This window comes from Rhinoderma darwinii, chromosome 5, assembly GCF_050947455.1.
Source record: "Rhinoderma darwinii isolate aRhiDar2 chromosome 5, aRhiDar2.hap1, whole genome shotgun sequence".
Taxonomy (NCBI): Eukaryota; Metazoa; Chordata; class Amphibia; order Anura; family Rhinodermatidae; genus Rhinoderma; species Rhinoderma darwinii.
Window position 1 is genome coordinate 55,075,043 of NC_134691.1, and position 26,546 is coordinate 55,101,588.

The following is a 26,546-nucleotide window of genomic DNA, read 5'->3' on the forward strand; positions in this document are numbered from 1 at the left end:
ACCATATATACAGTCCCAGGAGAGAGAAAAAAAAAACCATTGCAACAAAAATAGAACATTCCTTGTTGTGACCACTTCAACATACGAAGTGGGATAGGGCACCAGTTCTTCCCTAAACCAAGCAGGAAGGCTCAACAAATAAAGAATCAAGAAAAAGTGCTGTACAGCATCCTGCCATATAAAGGATACCCGTGCTCCTCGGGCTCAGTATGAAAGCGCATTATGAGTCTCAATCACTTCTTCAAAGAGAGTTTTGTCTTGAAGTCTTCCGAAAACACACCGCGATTTCAGTATCTGCTCCTTCTGCTCCAGCCAACGGACCGCATTTCTGGGTTTCTCAAAAAAGTGCGTGTCATCCAACGCCGCAATCCTCAGATGAGCAGGATATAGCATCGAGTAAGATACAGTCAGAGTGCTAAGACGCTTCTCCTTGAATTGCGCCTTCCGCTTTTGAATTTCAGAGGAGAAATCCGGATAAAAGGCTACACGGTGACCATGAACCGCTATTTCTGGTCTGTTCCTCGCCGCCTTAAGGATAGCATCTTTATCCTTATAATGAAGAATTTTAATCGGCACAGGTCTGGGTGGGGATCCCTGTAGCAAGGGTCGGGTAGGCACTCATATGCTGTGGAGATAGCACATAAATAGAGAAAGAACGTCCGTGCCAAAGAGGTTCCTGAGCCAATCCTCAAAGTAGGATTTGATCCCTCTATTTTTTCAGGTATTCCCAAAACCCTTACGTTATTGCGCCGCAGACTGTTTTCCATGTCATCAGTTTTGGCAAGGCAGCAATTTGTTGATCATGTTGGCGTGTATCTGCAAGGAGAGATGGCAATTTATCTTTCACGTCGCTCACACGTCCCTCCACTTCCACAACCCGCTCATTAACTTTTTTTAGATCGTGGCGCATAAATGACAGTTCTTGTCTTAGAGACTCTATTTTTAAATCCAGAGAGGTATTACACTGTGTCACACAGCCTGTCTTTAAGAGTGGGTTCATCTGTAGAAACAACATGGCTGGTCTCCTTAGCCTTTTTAGGAATGGTATAATCAGCAGTATTCACAAAAGGACGTTCCTCTGGGGGCATATTGGCAGTCATCCCCTCATCAAACATTTCTTCCCCCTCCACAGGTAACACCTCATATCTATTGGAGGACCCCCTAGCGAATGCTGCTAGTTTAGCTGCAGCTCCCGCGGCCATTACTTTCAGTGGCGGATTAAGTAGACCATAGGCCCTTGGCTGTTCCACAAACTTGGGCCCACCGCCGCTCTGCCGTGTCTAATGAACACCACCGTTTTGTGCGAGCATTGAAATATGGGCGTCACGATTCTTTTTGTCAAAGGTCTGTGTCCCTACATACTGACAGTCTCCAACCATTGCCGACTATCACACTGTGTAGGGACACATCCTCTTGACAATGGGAATGGTAACACACATTTGTCTATTAGTCCTGGGTACACAAAGACTCTATTGTAGGAAATCCTTGTATTCCACATAGACATGTCAGGAGAGGGGACAGATCCTCTATAGATCCAGTGACTCACAAGTGACGTCTTTTCTGATGGCAGTCGTTCTCTTCTTCTCCATCTGACGCAACCAGTATGGCGACTTCTCATGATCAGACAGCATTGCTCCTCGCTTCTGCAGCCATTTCCAGAATCTATAGAAACACAAAAATTCAGATACCAAGGCCCAGGACCATACATTAAAGGGGTTGTCCGGGCACAGATCGGTTTTTCATACTGATGACCTATCGATGTACCCGGACAACCCCTTTTACTCAGACTAATAAAATAGAATACATACAGACCCAAGACCTTCTAAACTATTGCTGTCCCCAGACCCCCCTAAGCAAATACAGGCCCCCATCCTTACCCCCTAAACTAATGACCTGACTCCCTAAATATACAGACCCCAGACCAGACCCCAGACCAGACCCCCTAAATACTGACCCCTCAAAACTAATACAGGCCCCCTTGAACTAATACCGACCCCAGACCAGAACCACTAAACGAATACATACCCCCTAAATACAGATACCAGACCTCCTAAATACAGACCCCCCAAATACAGACATTTTAAATACAGACCAGACCCCTTGAATATGGACCCTAGACCAGACCTACCAAAGTTATACAGACACCAGACCCCTTTAAGCAAATCCATGTTCCCCTTATACTTACCCAGGAGGTCACGGTCTTCTCTTTTGCTGCTGTTGTAGGACCTGCGGTCATGTGACCAGCAGGTCTCTAATCCGTAACAAGAACTGCAGACATAGTCATGTGACCTTTATGTCTGCAGGTCCTTTACAGGTTCGTGGCAAAAACGCATTGTACTTGCGGCGGCCATGGTCCCCACCCGGGAGCCTTGGGCCCCGGGCAGCCGCACAAAATGCCCATTGATGATCCGCCATTGATTACTTTCCACGCTCTGGTACCTGAGGCAGAGGTGCCGGCAACATCTTGAAAATGGCAGTCAGCCGCTTCCGACTGTTCTTTTAGTCTCTTTGCCCGTCTGCCCGCCATTATAATAGCTCCGGCGGGGACAGGAGGATGCTAGGGTGTCAGGCGACTGACAGAGCCGCTGTACAACGATCGATGTGCCCGAGGAGGGAGGATTAATTGCACCGATGGCAGGAGCACCTTCACTCTGCTTCCTCTCACATGCCCATATTGGCCACGCCCATCCACATTAAACTTCATTTGCCATTTCTCTGCCCAAACCTCCAGCTTCCAAAAATCCCTCTGTAGTATTACATTATTCTCCTGTGTTGATTACTTTACAGAGCTTAGTATATCTGCAAATACTCAAATTATACCCTGTAAACCCTCTACAAGGTCATTAATATACATATTAAAAAGAAGAGGTGCAATACTGACCCCTGTGAGACCCCACTGTTAACTGCGACCCACTCTGGGGATATACCATTAATAACCACCCTCTGCTTTGTCACTGAACCAGTTGTTAACCCACATTTTCATTTTATATACCAACCTTTTATGCGGCACAGTGCCTTTGAAAAGTCTAGATCCACCTCATCCATGTCCTTACCCAGGTCCAGTCTAGAACTTGCCTCCTTATAGAAGCTGATCAGATTAGTTTGACAGGACCGATCCCTCATAAACCCATGCTGATGCTGCGTTAACAGTTCATTTGCATTGAGATACTCGAGAATAGTAGCTCTTCGCAAACCCTCAAATATTTTACCCACAATAGAGGTTAATTTTCTTTTCAATAAAACGAGTTTCCATTTTTTATTTTTTTTTTAAACCGCGTCAATTGTACAGATACATCAGAATAAGAATATGCAGCAACATTCCATAAAACCGTAAGGAATGACCGCTATCATGCATACAAAATCATACAATGCATAGTAGTGGTATTCAAACCACGGAGCAGTACAGAAAAAGACAAATACAATGTAAAGGAAAGTTAGACAAATGTTACAAAATGATGCAATACAAAAATAGTCCGATAGGAAACGCCCACCCCTTGTGTTGGTCTATAAGTACATGACCATGGGAATATGTTCCATCCCACCAATGCACCCTAGCCATGCCCAATCACAGCATGCATCAAAGAATCGCATAAACCTTGAACCGTACAGTGAGTGAGATTCGAGGAGCACCAACCACCCCAGATAAAGGTAAATTTAGCTGGACGACCACGATACTTATATACAATTTTCTCAAATGGAAGGATATCATTGATCAGTTTACGCCATTGAGCTATCGTCTGCCTCCTATCAGCCATCCAACGTATAGCAACCGCCTTCCTTGCCATAAAGAGGGATTCCCTGAGAGAAATTCTCTCCTGTAACGACCACTGCTCCCAGCAAACACACTTCCGGCTTGAGTGGAACCGCCTTCCCCAATCCTGCAGTCAATAAGGCCACTACCTCCTCCCAAAAACTAGAAATCCACCTACATTGCCACATTAAATGTATAAAATCAGCTCTATCCACCCCACATCTGTCAATGCGAGGATGCCATCCTTCCCATGTGTCGTAGTCTTATCGGCGTTAAGTAACATTGATGTATTATATATAATTGCACCAATTTATTATTTGCAGCAGGAGAAACCAACAGATGAGATCTCCGAGCCTCCTCCCAATCCTCATCAGACAGCAATGGAATTAATTCTCGCCATGTACCCTCTACCACCATGGGTTCTAATCGCAATTTAGCATCCAGTACATAAGAGTAAATCATAGAGACGTACCTCCTCGTAGCCTGGGTACCCAAAAGTGTCACCAGGGGATAACTAGAAAATGTGTTGGACGCCGGTGGAAACTGAGTAACCACTGCATGATCAAATTGCAAACAATATAATGTATCCCCAGGAGGTATATTAAAATCCTCTCGAATCTCACTCACCGACATGACAAAATTGTCTGCCGTAAGAATTTGTAACAAGGCATGTACATCTCTAGAAATCCAATAACTCTTCCCCGGTAATCCAAAAACTTGGGGAAAAACTCAGATTATTCCATAGTGGGTTGGCCACAGCCACCCCCTCAAATCCCATTATAGATTTAGCTTGCTGCCAAACATGTCTCGCTAACTTGTGCAAGGGTAACAAAGACATGTGGCTCCAGTACTGGCCATCAATTTTTCAATCCCAGGACATGAGCCAAATGAAATTCAGCATTAGGGGGGGGGGGACCCAAGACACCAGGTATGGAAGCTGGCCCGCCAGATAATACAAGAATACGTCCGGCAACGCAGCTCCAGCTTCATCCTTAGGTCTCTGAAGAGTAGACCGTTTTAGGTTTAGATCCCCCCCATACAAACGGCGCAAACAGTGAGTTCCCTATTTTGAAAAAACGTTTTAGGCACAATCACATCTACGTGTTCCAGAACATACAAGAACTTGGGCAAAACAATAATTTTCAATAAATTAATGCGTCCCGCCACAGATAGAGGCAGGAGTTTCCACACTTGAAATGTATCCCTAAGATACCTTAACAAGGGTGCGACGTTTACATCATAAGATAGAGAACTGTCCCTAGCAATATGAATCCCCAAATATTTGAAGTCAGAGGTAACCCTTAAGCCACAGAATTCGTAACCCCAACCACAATCCTCCCGTCTCAGGGGCATCAAATACGACTTCTGCTAATTTATCAATAGACCCGAATACATTGATAATGGAAATAGCTCTAGGAAGAGTAGCATTAGGGTTAGCCATAAAAAGCGCCATGTCATCTGCAGAAAAACCTATACGGTCCTCTCTAGGGCCTATTCTAATTCCCATATATGCGAAATCCTGTCTAATTCGAATAGCTAAGGGTTCAATGGCCCATGCAAATAGGAGTGGCGAAAGGGGACACTCCTGCCTCGTGCCCCTACGGAGGCAAAAGGAAGGGGACAGTACCCCATTCACCAACACCTGAGCCCTAGGAGACCGGCACAACATAGAAACCCATTTAATAAAACCCTTCCCAAAACCAAATCTGCGCAGCACTACCAGTAAATAAGGCCATGCAACCGAGTAAAATGCCTTGACTGCATCCAAAGAAGCCAAGGCCCAGTCCCCCCCCCCCCCATCCGACCTGCGACACAACCTGTACTCATCGTACATTCTTAGAAGTGGATTTGCCAGGTATAAACCCACACTGATCCTGGTGCATAGCATCCTGTAACACACCGTACATAAGCGATTAGCTTACAACTTGGTCAATATTTTGTAATCCACTGTTAACAGCGATCTTGAGACCCACAATCTTCAGAATTTTTCTCAGGTTTTAATAACGCTACTATGGTTGCATCACACATCGAATCCGGGAGAGTGGAGATTATACAGGAGTAATGAGCAGTGGAACTGTAAATCCAGCACTGGGGTGACATATAACACTTATTGTAAGCTGGAGCAGCATCTGTGTGTCTGTGGCTCTCTCTCACTCTGTTATCTCCTGCACCTCCCCTCTTTATAGACTTCTATGGGCAGCTGTAACTTGGTCCTTTAGTGAGCTGAGAGCCCATCTCTTCTTTAGGAGATAGATTAATAAGTAAATTCATGAGTGCACAGTTGGGGGGGAGTAAGAGGCATCGCCTTCATACTTTGAGTGCTGTCTCAATCTTTGATTGCTTTACAAAGTTTGTTTGTTTTAATTTACACTTGATTTATCTGCAGTTTGTTAAAAAGTTAGTGACTATGCCAATGTCCGTTTTAGGAGAAGCTCACACTGAGTTTTTTCCTCAAAAAACTACCGAAATTGACTCCCATTGATTTCAACGGGAGGTGGAGGTGTTTTTTTCCCGAGAGCAAAAAAAAGAAAAAAAAGAAACTCATTAACATAAAGCTAAAATTGCTCATAACTCCGTCAAAAATGATAGTTTTTCTAAATAGAAAACACTGCTGTAATCTACATTACAGCGCCGATCACATCATGTACAACATAGGCCACGTATAATGTGGTGACAGAGCCTCTCTAAATTTGGAGTGTATGACTTTACTACTACACAGGCAGTGGGATAATAAACGTGCACACCGCAAAATCATAAACGCCCCCATATAGTTAATGCGTCCATTGGCTCCACTGACCCTTTTTGGTCTTTACATGTCCATATGACACCTCACTGAGGCATAGTTTTCTCCCCTAGATGCAATACAACATACATTGAAATATGACCATCTTTGTTTTAATCCATTAGAAAAGCCTCTGTAGAAAATGGTCTGATGCGCTGACGTATGGGGACAACGCAGATCTGTGTGCATGAGCCCTTACAATGGAAAGGTCGTCCAAACGGGTGAACTCCTGTAAGAAATTTGCCCTCCAGTTGTGTTTTGAAATGCTGTATGTGGTTGATATATGTTCTTTTCCTTCTAGGTCTCCAGCCTCTATTGGGCCACTTACAGTACCCCTTCGTGCCAACTACCAAGCAGAATACACATCCCTCTGCAAGACTTGACCATCACTCCTAACATCTGTGACAGGATGACACGCTGATTTTTGGCTTATTTTTTTGCCAAATCGTTTCATCAGATTTTCCTAATAAAATGGAAATTCTATAACTATTGTTTGTTAGGACAATCTGGATTCCGTTACTGATCATTTTGTACCTACTTTATGTTGATGTTTAAGTGTGGCTGCTCTGTGTGATGTTTGTGTTTTTTTTTATATGTTCCTTTGTTGCTGTTTTACAAGTGGTAGAGTAGAATTTCATGCCTACATTTGCGTTCTACACTGGAGAGTTGATCATTTCTTAGAAAAACGTTTTTGTTTTTTTATAAGATATATTTAAACAAAAGGAGATGAATAGTTACTACATTTTTTACTTTTCTTCCTAAAATGTAGTTCATTCGTTTATATTAAGAATATAAAAGGCATCAAAATCATAGTTTAAAGTAGGAATTTCCTTTAAGTAATATTAAAGCAGATGTTTAGTCATGATCTCAAAAATGATACGCAAGTCCGTTTCTACAGGTGATCTTTACCGGTTATTTATTTTCTTCGGTGCTTGCTGCTTCTTGGCTCGGCTCCATTAGGGAGGATCTGGGACTACAGATTAGATACAGTACTTACAGGGAGTTGGAGATAGTCTGAAATCCACCCGTCGTCTCATTGGTCCAGGCTACTGCTTTTTCCCATTCCACTGTAGCTCTGCCTCTAGATTGGCTTGTGTTTATACACAGCAGCCAATCACAAGCTCACCAGGAAGTCCGTACACGGAGAGCTGATGTCCATTACAACAAGGATAGAATTATTATAAAGTGCTAATCACTAATCGACTAGTGAGAAGGAGATTATCAGGTAATTGCCACACTATAGACCTCATTCAGACGGGCGTAATGCAGCCGCATTTTAGCGCCATATATTGCGGCCACAATACCTGTGATTCAAGTGAAGCAAACTTGGATCAACATGGGGTTCCATGATGTTTGGTTCACTTGAACGGCAGATGGATCCTTGCAGATGTAATATAGACACAAAAATGAGACTGCGTTACGACCGTTTGAATTAAAAGGCCTTCGTAATGGGGAACCTGAAGAGTTGCATTAATGACAATGCACCGTCAGCCATGAGACATTACAAAAGTAATATTTTGTGCGTTATTCAGAAATTATATGTTCCTAATTTATTTTAGAAATTAAAAATATCAAGGATATCTTTATACACAGAGGCTCCTTGCACAATCTGCAGGTATTAGTTTTACTTCAGTATCATAAGAACATAATCTCTATGTTCTAGACAACTCAGTGTGTTTGTATCTGAAGAGACGGGTCACTTCTTCACAGCATATTGTGCTACAGTCTATCTGAAAAATCCCAAGTCGTGTATACAGTTGTACTGGTGATCGAACAACTCGTAAACCATCAGATGATTGGGAGAGTAGTGTATGAAACACAGCGGCCTGGACCTGTATACTTGTGGTTGGTCCTGATCAGAGGAGGGGGTGTAAAGGCCAGTGGCACGTAACTGATAATGGAGGAGCAGAGTCTCAGTAGCAAAGAGTATTTCAGGACATGCGTATGCCATGGGAGGTGGTCACTTAGCCACTCTTGAGCGAATATCAGTGAGAGTAAAACCTGGACCTGGTGGACAGTATGATGTGAGGAGGAGATTAGATGACAGTCTATGGAGAACTCCCTAATTATCTTGTTAAGGAGGACCGGTCATCTGCCCAAGAAAACTGCAATTGACATCTCAGATTGCAGGAGCTTCACGGATTCTGATGCCCCGACTGTTCCTGAGATATGGCTGCCATTAATTTGTGTCTGATATGCAAATGAGGCGTTTGACTGTCAAGTGGGCGGTTACCCCTTATCAAGTGACAGCTGTTACCCTCGCACTTGACAGTCAAAGGCCTCATTTGCATATCGGACATCAGAACTAACGGCCCCGATATCTCAGGAACGAAGGGGGCTGGATGAAAAAAATAAGCGGCAGAATCTGTGAAGCGCCTGCAATCTAACTATGAATGTCAGCTGCAGTTTTTTTTTAGGCAGGTGACCGGTTCTCTTTAAATTTGATGGAAATGTCAAATTAACTAAACCGACATCTGCGACGTGTGAACACGGTATTCCTGTGTTCAGTATTTTGTGTCTTTAAAAGTATATATTACGTTGTGTACAAATTTGCGCTCTTTTTGAACCAAAGGAGCAAATAAAGGTTTGTGGACCACTCATATAGCTCTCACTAGGGTAAGTTAATATTGGTGGGGATATGGGGAAACTTATATAGTTTAGCTTTATTTAAAACCAAAACATGATGGTTGTGGTATGGTGGCATTGTGTGTTTTACCATAGCTTTTACTCTAAGGCTGGGTTCACACGACCTATTTTCAGACGTAAACGAGGCGTATTATGCCTCGTTTTACGTCTGAAAATACGGCTACAATACGTCGGCAAACATCTGCCCATTCATTTGAATGGGTGTGCCGACGACCGGTCATTTTACGCGTCGTCGTTTGACAGCTGTCAAACGACGACGCGTAAAAGGACTGCCTCGTCAAAGAAGTGCAGGACACTTCTTTGCAACGTAATTTGAGCCGTTCTTCATTGAATTCAATAAAGAACAGCTCAAATGTTCGGCCGTCAAAGACGCCTCGCATAATGCGAGGAGGAGCTTTTACGTCTGAAACGACGCGCCTGTTTTCTCCTGAAAACAGTCTGTCTTTTCAGATGTAAAAGGAAGCTAGCGTGTGCACATACCCTAAGAGGGTTACTTACCGTTACACACCCTGTTTTTTTTTTTTTGGTTTCTTTTTTTCAATAGTTCAAGAAACAACTTTGGTTACAGGGGTTGTTTGATGCCAAAGGAAAACTTCTGCTGTGTGTAAAATAAAGCAATTTCCTTATATTTGCTAGTTTTCAAAACTTCACGGGTCGCCTGATTTCACCTACTGTCATGTGGTCCTGAAAGTTCAGCGCTTGTCCCATAAGCTGTGACACGTCATCAGAGCTTCAGGAGCTTCTTCCCCCTCCATGTATGTTGGTGACATGTAAGAAGGGGCTGGCTGGCTCAGTTCATTATTAAGCCGGTGCCCTTCTCTGTCTCCGCATCAGGTGTGATAGAGAAGAGGGCTGGCTTAGTAATGAACGAGTCTGTCGCTTCCACAACCAGAGTATTTCTGATGGTTGAAGAAATGCCGGTTTTATTCGCAAATCTGCAGACCCTCAAATTGGCTACTTCCAGTTAAACCATTAACACCATCTTGTTCTCATAATTTTTTAACATTTAGAACCCTTAAACATTAACATATAACCCCCGGTCAAACTTCAGGGATATCAATCTGTCCAGTTAGGAAGCATAAGCGATTGTGAATCAATTTTACCTGCTTTGGTGCAAATGAAAGTGACAACAGGTTCACTGGAGGGGCATCAGCAGGACATCCTCCAAATAGGGAATGGTTTTGCAGGTGGTGGCCTCAGCCCATTCCCCTCTCCTTATCTTTTGTGGCTTATTTTTCCCTAGTTTTGCTATCGTCCTTGTCCGTACTGGTAGCATGAAGCGGTACCTGTAGTGCATTCAGGTTGCACAGGTAGTCTGACTCCTCCAGGATGGCACGTGCATAGGTGCCGTCGCAACTGGGTTTGTGGTTCCTCCTAGCAGTCTCAGGAGTACGGAGCAAATATCAGCACGCGTACAATTACACAAGGAGAGCTGGACAGGGCTGTAGAAGGGCACCAACACATCAGCAGGATGGTATCTGCTGCTTTTTGTAAGAAGGAGCACTAACAGTCCTACAAAATAACATCCATTTGCTAATGGTGTGCATGTTTCTGACCAAACTTGTCAGAAACAGACGACACGAGGGCCCGGCCTACTGTAGTGGGACCAGCACTCATAGTCCAGCCTCGTGCAGCTCCATTCACATTCACCAGAGAACACAAAATTGGCAGTTCTGCCCTTAGTGCCCCGTTCAATTCACAAGAGCAGGTTCACACTGAGCACATGTGCCATTGGCAGGCCCGCACTTCCCCTGACCTGAATCCATTTGAGAAGCTCTAACATTGTGAACCAGTGAATCCGATGCTGTCCAGGAGCTCAGTGATGCCCTGATCCACCAGTCTCTAAAGGAAAATGCACAGACAGGAGTGCTTACAGGCACGTAGGAGCAATACATATTACTGAGTCCCATTATGGGTTGCCCTGATGAAATTCACGCAAATGGGATCTGCCTGTGATTTCAACTTTTTACTGTGAACGTCGGGGAGATTTTGTTCCTTACTTAAATTTGCTCCATTTTCCTTGTAATTTTATGTTAACAAAGCAAAGTGAAAAATGATTACAAATCACAGAACATGAGAAACCGTTTATTAAAGCTTGGCACAAAAAGTTACATCAGTAAATTATGATAAGAATTACTCTTGTGCGATATAAGAAACAGCTTTAAGATGAACAACAACTCATGTAGAGCTCCATGGAGAATGCTCTAAGTACGGTGCAATGATGGTTACAATGACAATAAACAATATTTCTCACCAGCAGATGTTGGAGTAGCTAGATTAACCCTTTATATATAATTTATATATGACATCGTCTCACAAATAACTGATCTTAATCTCTCTGTATGCTTCTGTGGCCGGGTCCCAACCTCGCTGTATGTGCCTATAGTCAAGATGCAGGTCCCACCTCTGGGACCTACAACTATCTCCCCTGACCCCGTCTTGCCTTATTTGCCGGCTGCTGGCCATTGCATCCAGGCGGAGAATCCGTGCTCCACTGTTTCCATAACCTTCATTTCATTCCCAAAAAGAGGAAAGCCCAGGATTAGATGGAGATTGTGTTAACTTCAGTCAAACCTGAGCTTCCAAGTGTGGCTGGAGCTCTCCGTTAAGGCTTGGGCTCCACCGTGAAAATATGCGCAGAAATTGTCACAGTAGATTGACATTTGATACTATTATGTGTTGTGGCCGGTGATATTGTATGGGGGGCACATAAAATCACATGTCTGCATGCAGTTAAATCTGTAACAAAAATTGCCATTTTTTTAAATAACTAATTGTGCCCAAATAAAACAGCAAGTAGAAATGTGAATTGATACAAGAATAATATTGGCGATGATGCGCCGTGACAATTGTGGAGCATATTATCACCATGGAGTCCAGGCCTAAAGAAGTAAAAAAAAAATAACAAACTCCACCCAGAAACTCAGTTTCCATGTTCCTTTTGACAATGGGAAACAAGAAACCCATGTTGATTTTAGCTTTGGTAGACCACCAAACGCTGAATTTTCCTGTTTTTGGTAGAATGTTTCCATCAGAAGCTCTTTCGTATGGGAATCGCTGTATACATCATGTAAAGGCCGATGATATACTCATACACCTGCATACTGCAGCCATACAACCGGTCTATAAGATGCACAAGGAAAGATACAACAGTACAGGTTTCTTCATGTATATATTATGTCTTCTGAACGCTTCTAGTTGTTATTGAGGACCCACCATGATGCTGTAAAGGAAGGGAGACAAAATATGTTACAAAGATTAATGAGCATGGGGCTGATGGGTAAATATGAGCAAACCTGTAATATTCACATTGTATTATACTTTAGGCCCTGTTCACACACGTGGAAACAGCGCCAAAGAACGGCCGAAAATGCCTCCCATTGATTTCAATGGGAGGCGCTTGCGGTAAAAAGAAGCATCATGCCCTATCTTCGGGCGTTTATGCCTCTGATCTCCCATTGACATCAGTGGGAGGCAGAGAAAGCTTATTTCGCAGCGTTTTTGCCCGTGGCACTCAATGGGCGTGAGTGAAAGACGCTGCGAAAACCGCGTGCAGGCAGATCAAAATCTGAATACCTATACCAGACTGTGAAGACTACTAGTATATCCAGAAAATGAAACACATAGCACAAGTCATGTACCATGACAATATAAAATAAACTTTATTGAAATATACATAACACATTGGCCATCAAAATATAAAAACAATATAGCACACAGTTAAAAAGGAGAGTATGGAGGAGCTGCGTGAATAATCCAATATATATGCTACCATACTATAAACATCCTGAGGCAGAATTTTCCTCCTGCAAAAAACTCAGTGTGAACTCAGCCTAATGAGTTTCCGTCCAGCTTAATAGATTTGTTATGTTCCAGTGCAGGCTTCAATGGGTCATCTTTAGTCAATAGAGGGGAGAAACCCAACTCAGTGCTTCTCTCTATTATCTAGAGCTGAGAGCCATGTAAGTTGTAGCTCTGGAAGAACCTTTGATCTGTCTGTATATGGGGAGAAAAAAAGCCCCTGTGTGTTTTATTTACGGCAACGCGTGGTGAACCCAATGAAGAAGCCGAGAAGTTATCCATAGCAACAAGATTTCAGGTCAAGTTGGAAAAGAAAACGCCGCAAAGAGGTTACTATGGGCAACTTTTCTGGACTAGTTTTAAAAATTCTCCTTAGTTTACTCTTCTGGATTGTCTACTGTACCACTTAATATGAATTCTTTGCTAGAGCCCAATCATCATAGGAGCAAAATACTGAATTTATAAAGAATACTAAATTGTCATATGTATATTTTTTTTATTCGCTGTACATGATTATAGAGGCAGCCATCTTGCTTGGGCTTCTACTCTAAGCTGTGAATAGCAGCTGCAGGGATTTGCTTTACAGCAGACTTAGGCCCCTTTACATCGAATTTATTCCCTACGTTTATTCTGTATGTCAGTTAAAGCTCCCAATGCGCGAGATAAATGTGTTGAGCGTCCTTTTGGTCTTTGTCGGGCTGGTATCCGTCAGTAGCTATTCCATCCAGAATCTGCAAAAAAAATTATACCGCGCAATACACAATTTTTTAACATGGGTGACGGATGCCACCATATGGCATCCGTCACAGGTATACGTTAAACTTATACATCGAAAAGCTCCCGAGATCACTGTCCATATATGGACAGTGATGTCAGGAGCTTTTCAATGCCGGAGTCCCCAGGCAGGGTATTGGAAATGCTCTGCCCACAGACTTTGGCCCTGGGGAAGCTCCTTTAATCACAGTCCATATATGGAAAGTGACTTAAGGGGCTTCTCCAGAGCTGAAGTCCCCGGCCAGAGCGCTTGCGAGGGACTCTGGCATTGCAGCTCCTGACATCACTGTGCATTAATGACAGTGATGTCAGGAGCTTCCCTGGGCACAGTGCCTAAGATAGCGCTCTGCATGTGGGGTCCAGGCAAAGTCCAGGCATTCCACTGTTTGCCTATAGTCCTTCCAACGTATACTATCGACGGCAGGCAAAACGTGATGTGAAAGGGGCCTTATGTTAATAGCAAAATGACCTGTTGACTTCTATGGGAGTGTGATGTGGACATGCTCTGTGATCTGTGCAGAAGGGGAAGGGGATGAGCAGTGTCCTCTGTCTTCAGTTTTATGATAGAGGTGTTACTTTTTTTATTGTATTTCTGTCTGGTGATGATAATAATACTGTATACTGAAAAGTGATCTCTACAGAACAGAAAGTATCAGCCTATTGTAAGGCTCAGTGGCCAGGGTGAAAACTTCAATTTTTCATAAATATTTTTTGTATATAAAAAGTGACATGGTTAAAAAAAATACCACCAGATGTATTGAAAATAAATATGTATGACATAAAAATGTTATTTTAACAATAGATAATTTACTGATAATAGGTTTCCTTTAAAGAGTAGAAAAATAACAACTTTATAGATCAATTATTGCTGTAGGTCTTTAATTAAAATGAAGAGAACGGATTTCAGCTATGGGTAAAGTGTATCCATGGAGCAGGTCCCGTAATGACATATAACAACACCGCGTATGAATGCCATGATGATAATTATACATACCGGGCACAAGCATCGTTGTCATCAGTTCTGGGGTTTCCAGGAAATCAACATTACTCCTCTGAAATGTCTTGCTGTAATTGTTTTGGAGGTGGCTGTGTAATACACAGTAAACTGTTATTATAGGCGCATTAGCTCTTTACTCTGGATTTTGGTCATTTACGAAGACAAATATTCACAAATTAACTCTCTGAATTACTCCCTGCTCCCCGGCTTGGGTGAGACATTGGCTAATGTTATCAGGTAATAGAATACTGTGTGGTCAGGGGCGTAGCTAAAGGCTCATGGGCCCCAGTGCAAAAGTTCCTCATGGGCCCCCCAACTTCTATTCATATGGTCGAAGAGACAGTATATCTATAGCACTACGACCCCCTATAGATATGGATAGGATTAAATACAGCGATTTAGAAGACTGCATCACATATACTCAGCTTAGCTACAGGGCTCAGCGGACAGTATCACACATGATAGGGTTAGATACAGTGCCTATGTGTGATATTGTCCGTTGGGCCCTGTATCTAAACATAGAACACGGTAGGCTTAGGTACAGGGCCCAACAGGCAGTATCACACATAGGCCCTCTATCTAAGCCTTCCATGTGCTACGCTTAGATACAGGGCCCAGCAGACAGTTTCACACATAGGCCCTGTATCTAAGCCTATTACTTGCTAGGTTTAGATACAGGGCCCAACAGATAGTTTCACACATGGTGTGATACTGTCTGCTGGGCCCTGTATCTAAGCCTACCTTGTGGTGGACTTAGATACAGGGCCCAACAGATAGTATCACACATAGGCCTTGTATCTAAGCCTACCACATAGTAGGCTTAGATACAGGGCTTCAGCAGACAGTAATCTGGGCCCTGTATATAAGCCTACTACTTGGTAGGCTTAGATATAGGGCCACAGCAGGCAAAAATCGTATATTTTAATCCCTCCCCCAACGCTTTCAGGAACTCGCATGGGCCCTCCTGGCTCCCAGAACGTGATGGAGAGGCGGAGTCAGTGACATTCGCCTGGCCATGACCTGGGCGAGCGTCACTAACTTTGTTCCACTCCTTCCCCTCTGTTGGCACTTTCTGGGAGACAGAAGATCCTGCCGACGTTCTGTCCTCCAATCCTCCGCTGTTGGACCCCTTGGCGGACGTTACTTCGGCGGGTCTACACAGTGGACTGTGTGGTAAGGGGGGCCTGTGGGCCCCCTGCTTAGGGGTCCAGTCGCGACTATACGACACTGTGTGTGGTTGCATAACCAGAGCAGATTATGAAGTGTAATTATTGTGTGCTGCCTTTAGTGCCAATCATATTTTTAATGATATCCTACGAATTATGTTCTCCTAAAATAAGGGGCCTGTGGCACACAATTGATCGGACCACAAAATGTTCCTACTTGCCTCTTTCAGGACTCTAAATTGTATGATCAATTAGCATTTTTAGCTAGTCCTATATGGAGCCTGAACTAAAAGGGAATCATTCCAAAGAAAAGGAATTGGTCAGTAAAGGCCAGGTAGCATGACACGTACTAGAAGTTGCAGCAGTGTCTGTGTGTGTTTCTGCCTCTCTTAAGGGTATGTTCACACGCCCTGTTTACGGACGTAATTCAGGCATTTTACGCCTCGAATTACACCTGAAAAAACGCCCCTAATACTCCTACAAACATCTGCCCATTACTTTCAATGGGAATTACGATGTTCTGTTCCCACGAGCCTTTATTTTACGCGTCGCTGTCAAAAAACGGAGCGTAAAAAGACGCTCAGTAAAAAGAAGTAGCATGTCACTTCTTGAGGCGTTTTTTGGAGCTGATTTTCCATTGAACACTATGAAAAACGCCTCAAAAAACGTCTGAAAAGAAGCCTCAAAAGAAGCTCCAAATTTCATTTTCAGCTTCAAAAACGCCTGAAAATCAGAGGCTGTTTTCTCTGAAATCAGCTCCATATTTTCAGACGTTTTTTGTTAAGCGTGTGAACATACCCTTACTCTGCTCACTCCTCCCCCTCGCCTCTCCATAGACTTCTATGGGCAGCTGTACCCTAATTCCTCAGTGTAGTCTTGTTTTGAGGAGACAGAAAAATCTGTGAATTCAGAGTGAGTGAACAGTTAAGACTGGGAAGGGAGGCCTGATAAGTTGAGAGAGGAATTTTTCTCTAATAAGATATATTATTACGTTTCTTTTATTCGCTTATACTATTGATTTATGCAAAGTTTGTTCAAAGTGCATTTCGTATTTAAGTATGGGCAATATGCCTAATATGCTAACAACTTGTTTTACTTACTTTTTCCATGCGTTACTGCTTTCCCAAAATTCATAGATGATAAAACGAGACTCATTAGTAAGCCTCTGAATGGAAACACTGTAGAAGGAAACGTATTAAGTAAATAATTGGTCTTATATAACTGGATTTCCCTTAAAAACACAGACAGTAATTCTGCATTCCCTGAATATAAATGCAACCTATCATTACAGGGTGTCAGATGGTTCTAGTTATCGATCACTGTTCTGACAACTACTATAGACCTAGGTATATTGTATTATTACCCTATATCTAATGGTGGATTCTCTAAGGGACTGCGGTGATGTAAAAGGTTTATCTCTACGTAGGCCTTTTCTAAACAATGATAGGTATGTTATGCCTGTATAAAACTATTTGTTAAAAAATTTCTATAGCTTGTATTCACCACGCTCCTCTATCATCAATGCTGCTTCCCTGGCTGCTCTATGTAATATTCTGGTTGGAGGGCGAGTATAAGAAAATAATGATAGTAGCCCAGAGCCATCCTGCCTATACATGTATTTCGAGACCAGATATCTTATCTTACAGTACATACGAGCTGAACAACTGCAGGCTTCTGTGCATGCGGAGACATTTTATTATTTTTTGTGTCTACATACTGGTGGCCAGGCAAGGAGCTGCTGCGCATGCGCAGCCTATGCTCGCTCTGCATATGCCATGCTAGGGAATTTATGGATGAAGGGGAAAGATGTGTGCGTGCACGTCCACAGCAACAGGCACACGGTGGCTGTATTCATTGACAAGCATATATAACAAACAGCCCCTCGTCTGTATGTGGTAAGAACATAACCATCCATATAAATATGATCACTGTGCTGAGACTACCCTTTAACTAGCTACCTGTGCCCATCCTTCTTTGACGATGAATCTTCTCCAATCAGACATTGGCAGCATATCAAAGGAATATATCATCAGTGTCCTTGCTAGGAAAATCCCTTTGTGTCCATCTACAATTACATTATATCACATTGGCCATGAGGTCTGAGGCACCATAGTGAGAATCAAAACTTAAAAACCCATGTGCACCCACTATCTTCTATTTGTTGTGGCATCCTGAGGTCTGTATCAAGATGACAGATACCCCTCAGTGTTATTACTTTTCCAACTGACCATAAACATAAGAAAGCTGTTGGCCAAGAGAGTGAACTTCCCCATAAACATGCAAGTTAGGATAGGAAGAGCATGTTTATTTCTATAAGGAGAGTAAGGGTAAGTTCACCTCTGGCAGTGGCTTTTCTCACAGGGAATTGAAATCCAAAATGCCCAATCTATGTTACCCCCTATGTCTGCTGTTGTGAGGCAGGTGGGTTGCCCCCATATACAGATCTAGCCAAGTTTATCTGGTCCACACAACAAAAGCCAATGAAAAGCCATTGAAAAAGTAAGTTAAAGTTTCCTGACACTGAATTTAATGTGTTAAAAGTCAAGATACAGGTGGCTACATCTGTACACATTATATTGTTGGCTGATCCCGTATAGGTTACAGCAGGGGTATCAAACACACGGGCCGCATGCCCTGAGGCTGTCATCTGCGGCCCACGGGAAGAGGAGAGAGCAGATGGAAGAAAGAGCGCTCCTTCATGACATCAGTCCTTTTCCCGTGCTGGCGACGCATTGGTGGTAGATGAGCAGTGTCCCGACAGTCCCCTGTAGTGCAACTTCCCTCTAGATAACACCCCACTTTTGACAGCACTTCACCGCCCCTCCTTTTAGATAGCTCAATTGGGGCTCCTTTCAGGACCTGAATCCCCAGCCAAAGTGCTGCCGACGCACTTGCCTGGGAGTCCTCTGCTGTACATAGCGCCCCACACACACCACCCTGTTGACAGTGCTACACACCCCCACCATGTATGGACAGTGATGACAGGGTTCCTCCAGCAGTGAAATTCCTGGGCAGAGCGTCAGCAATGCTCTGGCCGGGGATTCTGGTCGAGGAGGGAGCCCCAATAGAGCTACCTACATGGAGGGAGGGGGTGTGTAGTGCGCTATCTACAGCAGAGGAATACGAGGCCAGTGCGTCGGCAATAGGTGTGTGTGTGTGTGTGTGTGTGTGTGTATAGCATTATCTACAAAGGTGTTGTGTGGCAGTATCTACAGAGGGCACTGTGGCACTGTCTACAGAAGGCACTGTGGTATTATCTACGGAGGGCAGTGTGGCATTATCTACTGAGGCACTACCTAAAAAGTGGCTGCCCAAACTTGACATTCTTGTGTCTGCCAAATACTGTGAACGGAGCCGCCAGACTATATTTAGCGACACTTAAACTGGAAACCTGGATTGTTAAAATAAGCATGTGGAGCAAATTCGCAAATTTACGGTAAGTTTAAACCTAGAGGCATACCTCCCAACTTTCAGGTATGACATAGAGGGACAACCGCAATTTTTTTCTTTTAAGCCACGCCTCTCATCCCACCCAACCCCCGCTCTTACACAACCGGTTCAGCCCACACAGTATCGTGCTCCCATAGTGCCTCTCACACAGTATAATACCAAATAGCTGCCTTCACACAGTATAAAGCCCCCATAGCTGCCACCATAGCTGCCCACATACAGTATAATGCCCCATAGATGCCCTCATACAGTATAATGCCCACACAGATGCCCCATACAGTATAATGCCCACACAGATTTTTGCATGCAGTATAATGCCCATACAGATGCCCCCATGTAGTATTTTGCCCAAATGAATTCCACCATACAGCATAATGCCCAATAGCTGTCCCATGCAGCATAATGCCCCCATTGCTGCCCCATACAGTATAATGCCCACACAGATGCCCCCATACAGTATAATGCCCCCATAGTTGCCCCGTACAGTATATTGCCCCATAGCTGCTCCATACAATTAATACCCCCATAGCTGCCACCATATAGTATAATGCCCCCATACGTTATACTACCCCATAGATGCACCCATACAGTATAAAGCCAACACAGATGCCCCCATACAGTATAATGCCCACACAGATGGCCCATACAGATTCTCACATGCAGTATAATGCCCATACAGATGCCCCCATGCAGTATAATGCCCAAACAAACTCCACCATACAGCATAATGCCCCATTGATGCCCCCATGCAGAATAAAGCCCCCATAGCTGCCCCATACAGTATAATTCCCACACAGGTGCCCCCATACAGTATAATGCCCCCATAGTTGTCCCATACAGTATATTGCCCCATACAGCTTAATGCCCCCAAAGCTGCCCCATACAGCATAATGCCCCCATAGCTGCCCCATACAGTATAATGCCCCCTAGCTGCCCTTATACAGTATAATGCCCCCTTAGCTGCCCCTAGTGCCAGTGTCCATGTAGATAGTGACACAGTGCTCATGTAGATAGTGCACATGTAGATAGAAACACAGTGTCCATGTAGATAGTGCCACACCGCCCTTGAAGATAGTGCCACCCTTCTGTAGATAGCGCCATTGGGACTCCCTCTAGGAGTGGAATCCCCTGCCAGAGCATAGGCCAGGAATTCCGTTCCTTGAGGGAAGCCCTGATGTCACTGTCCATTATATGGAGAGTGACGTCAGTGGGTAGTCCTTGAGCGGAATCCCCGTTGCCGACTCTCACTGGGGATTCCGCACCAGGAGGAGCCCCTGACGTCAATGTCCACATATGGACATTGACCTCAAGGGTTTTCTCTAGGAGCGGAATTCCCAGTCAGATCATCGGCAACGCGGATTCCGCTCAAGGAGTAGTCACTGTCCATATATGGACAGCGATGTCAAGGGCATCCCCGAGCACAGCGCTTAAAGTAGCGCTGTGCCCGGGAAAGTCCTCGGCGAACGGAGGAGCGCCCTCTGCTCCTCCACTCTGAACTAATTCTGCAGCAGGGAGCTGATGGTTCCTTGCTTCAGAATTGGGTTCAACTGTACCTGTGTCCTGAAGGACACCGATACAGTTGACAGCGGGACATACCACCGGCCGCACTGGACACCGCCCGGAATCCAATCCGGGATGGTTGGGAGGTATGCTAGCGGTATTGTGATAGTAATGTAGTATTATTATAGTAATGTAGTATTGTTATAGTATTGTTATAGTAATGTAGTAATGTTATAAGTAATGTAGTATTGTTGTAGTAATGTAGTATTGTTATAGTAATGTAGTATTATTATAGTAATGTAGTATTAGTATTATAGTAATATAGTGTTATAGTAGTTCAAATAACTAATTGAATAACAATAATTTTGTATTGTATCAAATTTGAAAGTAATGTGGCCCGTCAACTTCACATTTTTTCTATATGTGGCCCACTTATCCGGCCGAGTTTTTAGACCTCTGGGCTACAGTAAGTACTTAGTGTTTATACAGGAAACAAACACTAGATGGCGCAAGCTACATTCTGTTAACTATGGGAGGTGATTTAATATTCATTGAGGGGTACACATATAAATGACATTATTACTACTGCTTGCATGTTTAAGCCTTTTGTTTCTAAGAAAGCATGTAATCATTTCTCTTCTACATTAAATGTCCCTTTCCAGCAGCAGTAACAAAGTGATCACTAACTGCCCGTCACCCCTGAGGCTCTTTTGACAGTGAACATTGACCGTCAGCTCCTAGACCCCATAGTAGATGCTATGCCTGCCACTGTAGTTATTATATCCTTGGTGTCTACATAAAAGATTCTAACTTTGGGCCCATATCTAGATTTCAGGTAATGCTAAAAGGTGAAATCTCTATATTTTTTAATAACCTCTTTAGAATTACCTACAGTTATGAATGTAAGCAACAATTCACAATTGAAATAGCAGAAAACGTCAACAACATAAATCAAATAGATTGAATGGTACTACGCAAAAAAAATATTCTGAGAAGGGTCCAATAAAGGGTTAAAGGGGGTTTTATGTGATTACAAATAAACACTTATTTCCAAAAATGGCCCCACTCTTGTCCATGGGCGCTATTTGTGGGGAAAATGAAGAAAACCCTTCCTTCAAATTTCCGTGTTGTGATATTTCTACCATCCAAAAAGGCGATTAGGAGCAAGAAAACTAGACATATGTAGGTGAAGGCTGTGTTTATGAGGACCCTGATGTGCACTGTGGCTGTCATAGATTATGGGGGGGGGGGGGGGCACTTTGGCTGTCAATCTTTATGGAAGGGCACTGTGGCTGTCATTTATGGGGGGGGGGGGGGTACTGTGGCTGTCCCTGGTTTTAAAGGGCACTGAGTATCACTGTGGGTAGGGGGCGACACTGTGTCACATCTATATGCCCCTTATCCTGCAGTAGTAACACTGATCGATACTGTTTATGAGGAAGGGGGGCACTGTTTATGGTGTCGTCACTTTAGCTCACTATAAAAAACAACAATAGCTGTGCCATTAGTAACACTGTAGTATTATTATTAATGGCAGCTTAGCCAGGGCCGGCCTTAGGTTGGATGGCACCCTGAGCGGGACTCTTTATTGCCGCCCTCTACAAACCAAAAATTAACCACATATATAGACATGTACATTCTGGTACATATGTACTGTACATACATAAAGACATATTTAGACATACAGGCAAATATATATACACACATACACATAGGTAAATATATATATATACATACAGACACATATTTATATACAGACACACACACACTGGCAGATAAATACACCCACAGGAACATATACAACAGACTATGTATCATTGTACAGATAATGTAGTAGATGTTACCTGCAGTCCTATGTAACACCACAGATAATACAGTGATAACTCTCTGAGAACAGATAATGTAGTAGATGTTACCTGCAGTCCTATGTAACACCACAGATAACACAGTGATAACTCTCTGTGTACAGATAATGTAGTAGATGTTACCTGCAGTCCTATGTAACACCACAGATAACACAGTGATAACTCTCTGAGTACAAATAATGTAGTAGATGTTACCTGCAATCCTATGTAACACCACAGATAACACATTCTGATAACTATACCCACACAGGCACATATACACACAGAGACACTATATATATATATATATATATATATATATATATATATATGGGGACAGCAGAGTATATAAGGGGATAGCAGAGTATATAAAGGGCAGCAGAGTATATAACAGGTCAGCAGAGTATATAAGGGGCAGAAAAGTATATAGGGGCAGCAGAGTGTATAAGGGACAGAAAGGTATATAAGGGGCAGCAGAGTATATAGGGGCATTAGAGTTTATAGGGGCAGCATATTATATAGGGGCAGCAGAGTATATAGGGGCAGCACAGATATCTTCATTTTATCTGTTCTACTTCAATATTGTACACACACTTACAAAGAGACATAAACACACACACACACACACACACACACACACACACACACACGCACACACACACTGTAACATATATACACACACACACACACACACACACACACACACACACACACACACACACACACACACATATACTGTAACATATACACACACACATGTACTGCAATATATACACACACATATACTGCAATATATACACACACATATACTGTAACATATACACACACACATACTGTAACATATATACATACACACACACACACACACACACACACACACACACACACACACACACACACACACACACATACTGTAACATATACACACACACACACACATATATACTGTAACATACACACACATATACTGTAACACACACTGTAACATACACACACATATACTGTAACACACACATACTGTAACACACACATACTGTAACACACACACACACACACACACACACACACACACACACATGCAGTAACATACACACACATATGCAGTAACACACACAAACACACTGTAATATACACACATATACTGTAACACACACACACACACACACACACACACACACACACACTGTAACATACATATACACATATACTGTAACACACACACATACACACACACACACACACAGAGATACTGTAACATATACACACACACATATACTGTAACATACACACACACACACACACACACACACACATACACTGTAACACACACACACACACACACACACACACACACTGTAACATATACACACACACACACACACACACAGGCACACACACAGATACTGTAACATACACACAAACATATACTGTAACATACACACACACACACACACACACACACACACACACACACACACACACACACACACACATACTGTAACATACACACACCCACATATACTCTAGCATAGACACACACATATACTGTAACATACACATATACTGTAACATATACACAAAACAGAGACACTTTGGCTATGTTCACACTGAGTTTTTTGCAGGCGGAAATTCTGCCTCAAAATTCCGTTTGGAAGTTTGAGGCAGATTTTCCTCTTCCTACACGCCGATTTTCGCAGTGTCTTTCGCCCGCGGCCATTGAGCGCCTCGGGCATAAAACGACGCAAAATACGCTTTCCCTGCCTCCCATTGATGTCAATGGGAGGTCAGAGGTGTAAACACCCGAAAATAGGGCATGTCCCTTCTCTCTCCCGCGAGACGGTTTTACGCCTCCGCCTCCCATTGAAATCAATGGGAGGCATTTTCGGGGCGTTTTAGACGAGTTTTGCGGCGCAGTTTCCGCGTCAAAAAACTAGTCAAAAAAACTCAATGTGAACATAGCCTTACCCTCCCTCCATGCTGACAGGATCACCGGTTTCTTGCAGGATTGGCTGTGGGCGGAACTTCCTCCTCTGCTCCTTGGCTCCTGTTTTTTTGGGCTGCTTTGGAGGGTGGGGTCCCGGTCTTTGGCAAGGAAATTTTCTTGGCATTCTGACCTGAACCCTGCCCCCTAGGATAGCTCATCGTAATTACTAATGGGAAGAATCTCTTGTTTATTTGATGATCCCTAAAATTGTATTAGTGTATGGGTGGGAGGATTTGATATTAGCTTGATTGGCTGTATACCAACGATTTAGTCGTCTTGCATCCCCCTTCCTTATACATATCTGACTAATGATATAATGTTTTGTGGGTTTAGATAATTAGAACAAGACTTGAATTGCTCCTCCTTGGGCTTTGGTGCCGTTTGGGGCCCCCTATCACCCTCATCTAGACGTTCTATGCGGGTTTGGGGTCTTTCTGTGGGGGGTGCGGACCCAGCCAATGACCTTATAAGGTTTTTCCTGGCTCCCTGTCCCCCTCTCATTGACCTTAGTAACCATGTACAGATACACATAATTATGGTGTCTTGACATAATTCCATTTTTCTATCTTTTTTATTTATTTATTTTTCTTTTATTTTAATTTTATATTTGTTTTTATTTTAATTTCTATCTTCCTTTTTCTTTCTTGTTTTTATTAAATTTTTCCTGTTTTTGTTTTTATTTTATTTCATTTTACCCTTTATATTTATTTATTTACCCATTTTTTAATTATTTTTTTTATTTATTATTATTATTCTTTCTATTATCTTTATTTTTAGTTATATTTATTTTAAATTTTATTTTTATTTATTTTTTGATTATTTCTTTTAATTATGTTTATTATTATTATTTTTCTTTATTTTCTTTTGGGAGAGGGATGCCTCCCTCTATGGATTACAATCTTTGCATTGTTAGCTGAATTTATTTGCAAAGAAATGAGGACTATATTGTGCCTTATTTGTTACATAATAATTTTGGTCATATTTTGATTACCCAAAAAGTATATAACAATTCTTTCTGGATAATGATTGTTACTTTCTTTAATAATGCCTGTGTATTGCATACATATTTCAACTTAGCTTAAATGCTTATATAACTCTAAATACTTTTCAGTATGTAACTGACTAATATATTTAACACAGGTAACGTACCCCTTAAATGCCTATGATATAAATATAGGTACTTTTGAGAATATGTCTGATTGTCTCTGATGAAGTCCCAGCTGGGATGAAACGCGTTAGACAGACTGTTGCACGGTGGTGAGAGACGTCATCACACCGTTTACTTCCGATGTGGCTGCTTGCAGCGCCATATCACAAACCATGCTGGTTTGTTAGAGTCAAGCTACCGCTGAATGCTGACTTTTATGATATATATTCTACCCTTGAACCTGGGGAAAAAAGCCTTGATACTACACAAAACAAAAAAACGAGACATCATCATTAGAAGGGTATTAACTTGTGATCCCTATCTGAGAGAACGGACTTGCATGCATGCGGTAAATCACAACCTTATCCACCTGTGATTCACCGCCTGAAAGAACGATTAAAAGTAGTTTATTGTTTATATAAATAAAATTGTGGCTCAACCAGCCACTGATACCAGACCAGGCATAAGCCAGATGACCAGATGAGTATATTCAATCTAATCTGGATCATATATATGCTTATCTTCAACTCCTGCTCGCTGGCTATAACTTGGCTCCTCTACTTAATTAACCCTCAATATCTCAGACAGGCTTAGTGTGCTTACGTCCTCATTGTTCTAAAAGGGTGATCTATTTACTCTCTAATTGTGCACTACATATGTTTTCATTGGATATGTTTATACGAATTATGTGACCTTGTTTCCAT

The 26,546-nt window shown here is 42.7% G+C and overlaps 2 protein-coding genes across 14 annotated transcripts in view; one reads left to right on the forward strand and one right to left on the reverse strand.

Moving 5' to 3' along the window:
- The window catches only part of C5H8orf88 (chromosome 5 C8orf88 homolog), a 64,078-nt gene extending 57,059 nt beyond the window's left edge, over nucleotides 1–7,019 (forward strand). For 7 of the 13 annotated variants that reach the window (XM_075826016.1, XM_075826015.1, XM_075826012.1 and 4 more), the window contains one exon: nucleotides 6,835–7,019. In XM_075826016.1, coding sequence (XP_075682131.1) covers nucleotides 6,835–6,954 — 120 coding nt within the window. In that variant the 3' untranslated portion in view covers nucleotides 6,955–7,019. Of the gene's footprint in view, nucleotides 1–6,658; nucleotides 6,765–6,834 lie in introns of those variants that run through there. The other 6 variants (XR_012847614.1, XM_075826009.1, XM_075826006.1 and 3 more) reach the window with 5 other exon arrangements.
- A 4,229-nt stretch (nucleotides 7,020–11,248) lies between these two features.
- The window catches only part of NECAB1 (N-terminal EF-hand calcium binding protein 1), a 218,528-nt gene continuing 203,230 nt past the window's right edge, over nucleotides 11,249–26,546 (reverse strand). The window contains exons 11-13 of the mRNA XM_075826018.1: nucleotides 17,018–17,095; nucleotides 14,749–14,840; nucleotides 11,249–12,402 (exon numbers count right to left, since the gene is read on the reverse strand). Coding sequence (XP_075682133.1) covers nucleotides 12,374–12,402; nucleotides 14,749–14,840; nucleotides 17,018–17,095 — 199 coding nt within the window. The 3' untranslated portion in view covers nucleotides 11,249–12,373. The remainder of the gene's footprint in view (nucleotides 12,403–14,748; nucleotides 14,841–17,017; nucleotides 17,096–26,546) is intronic.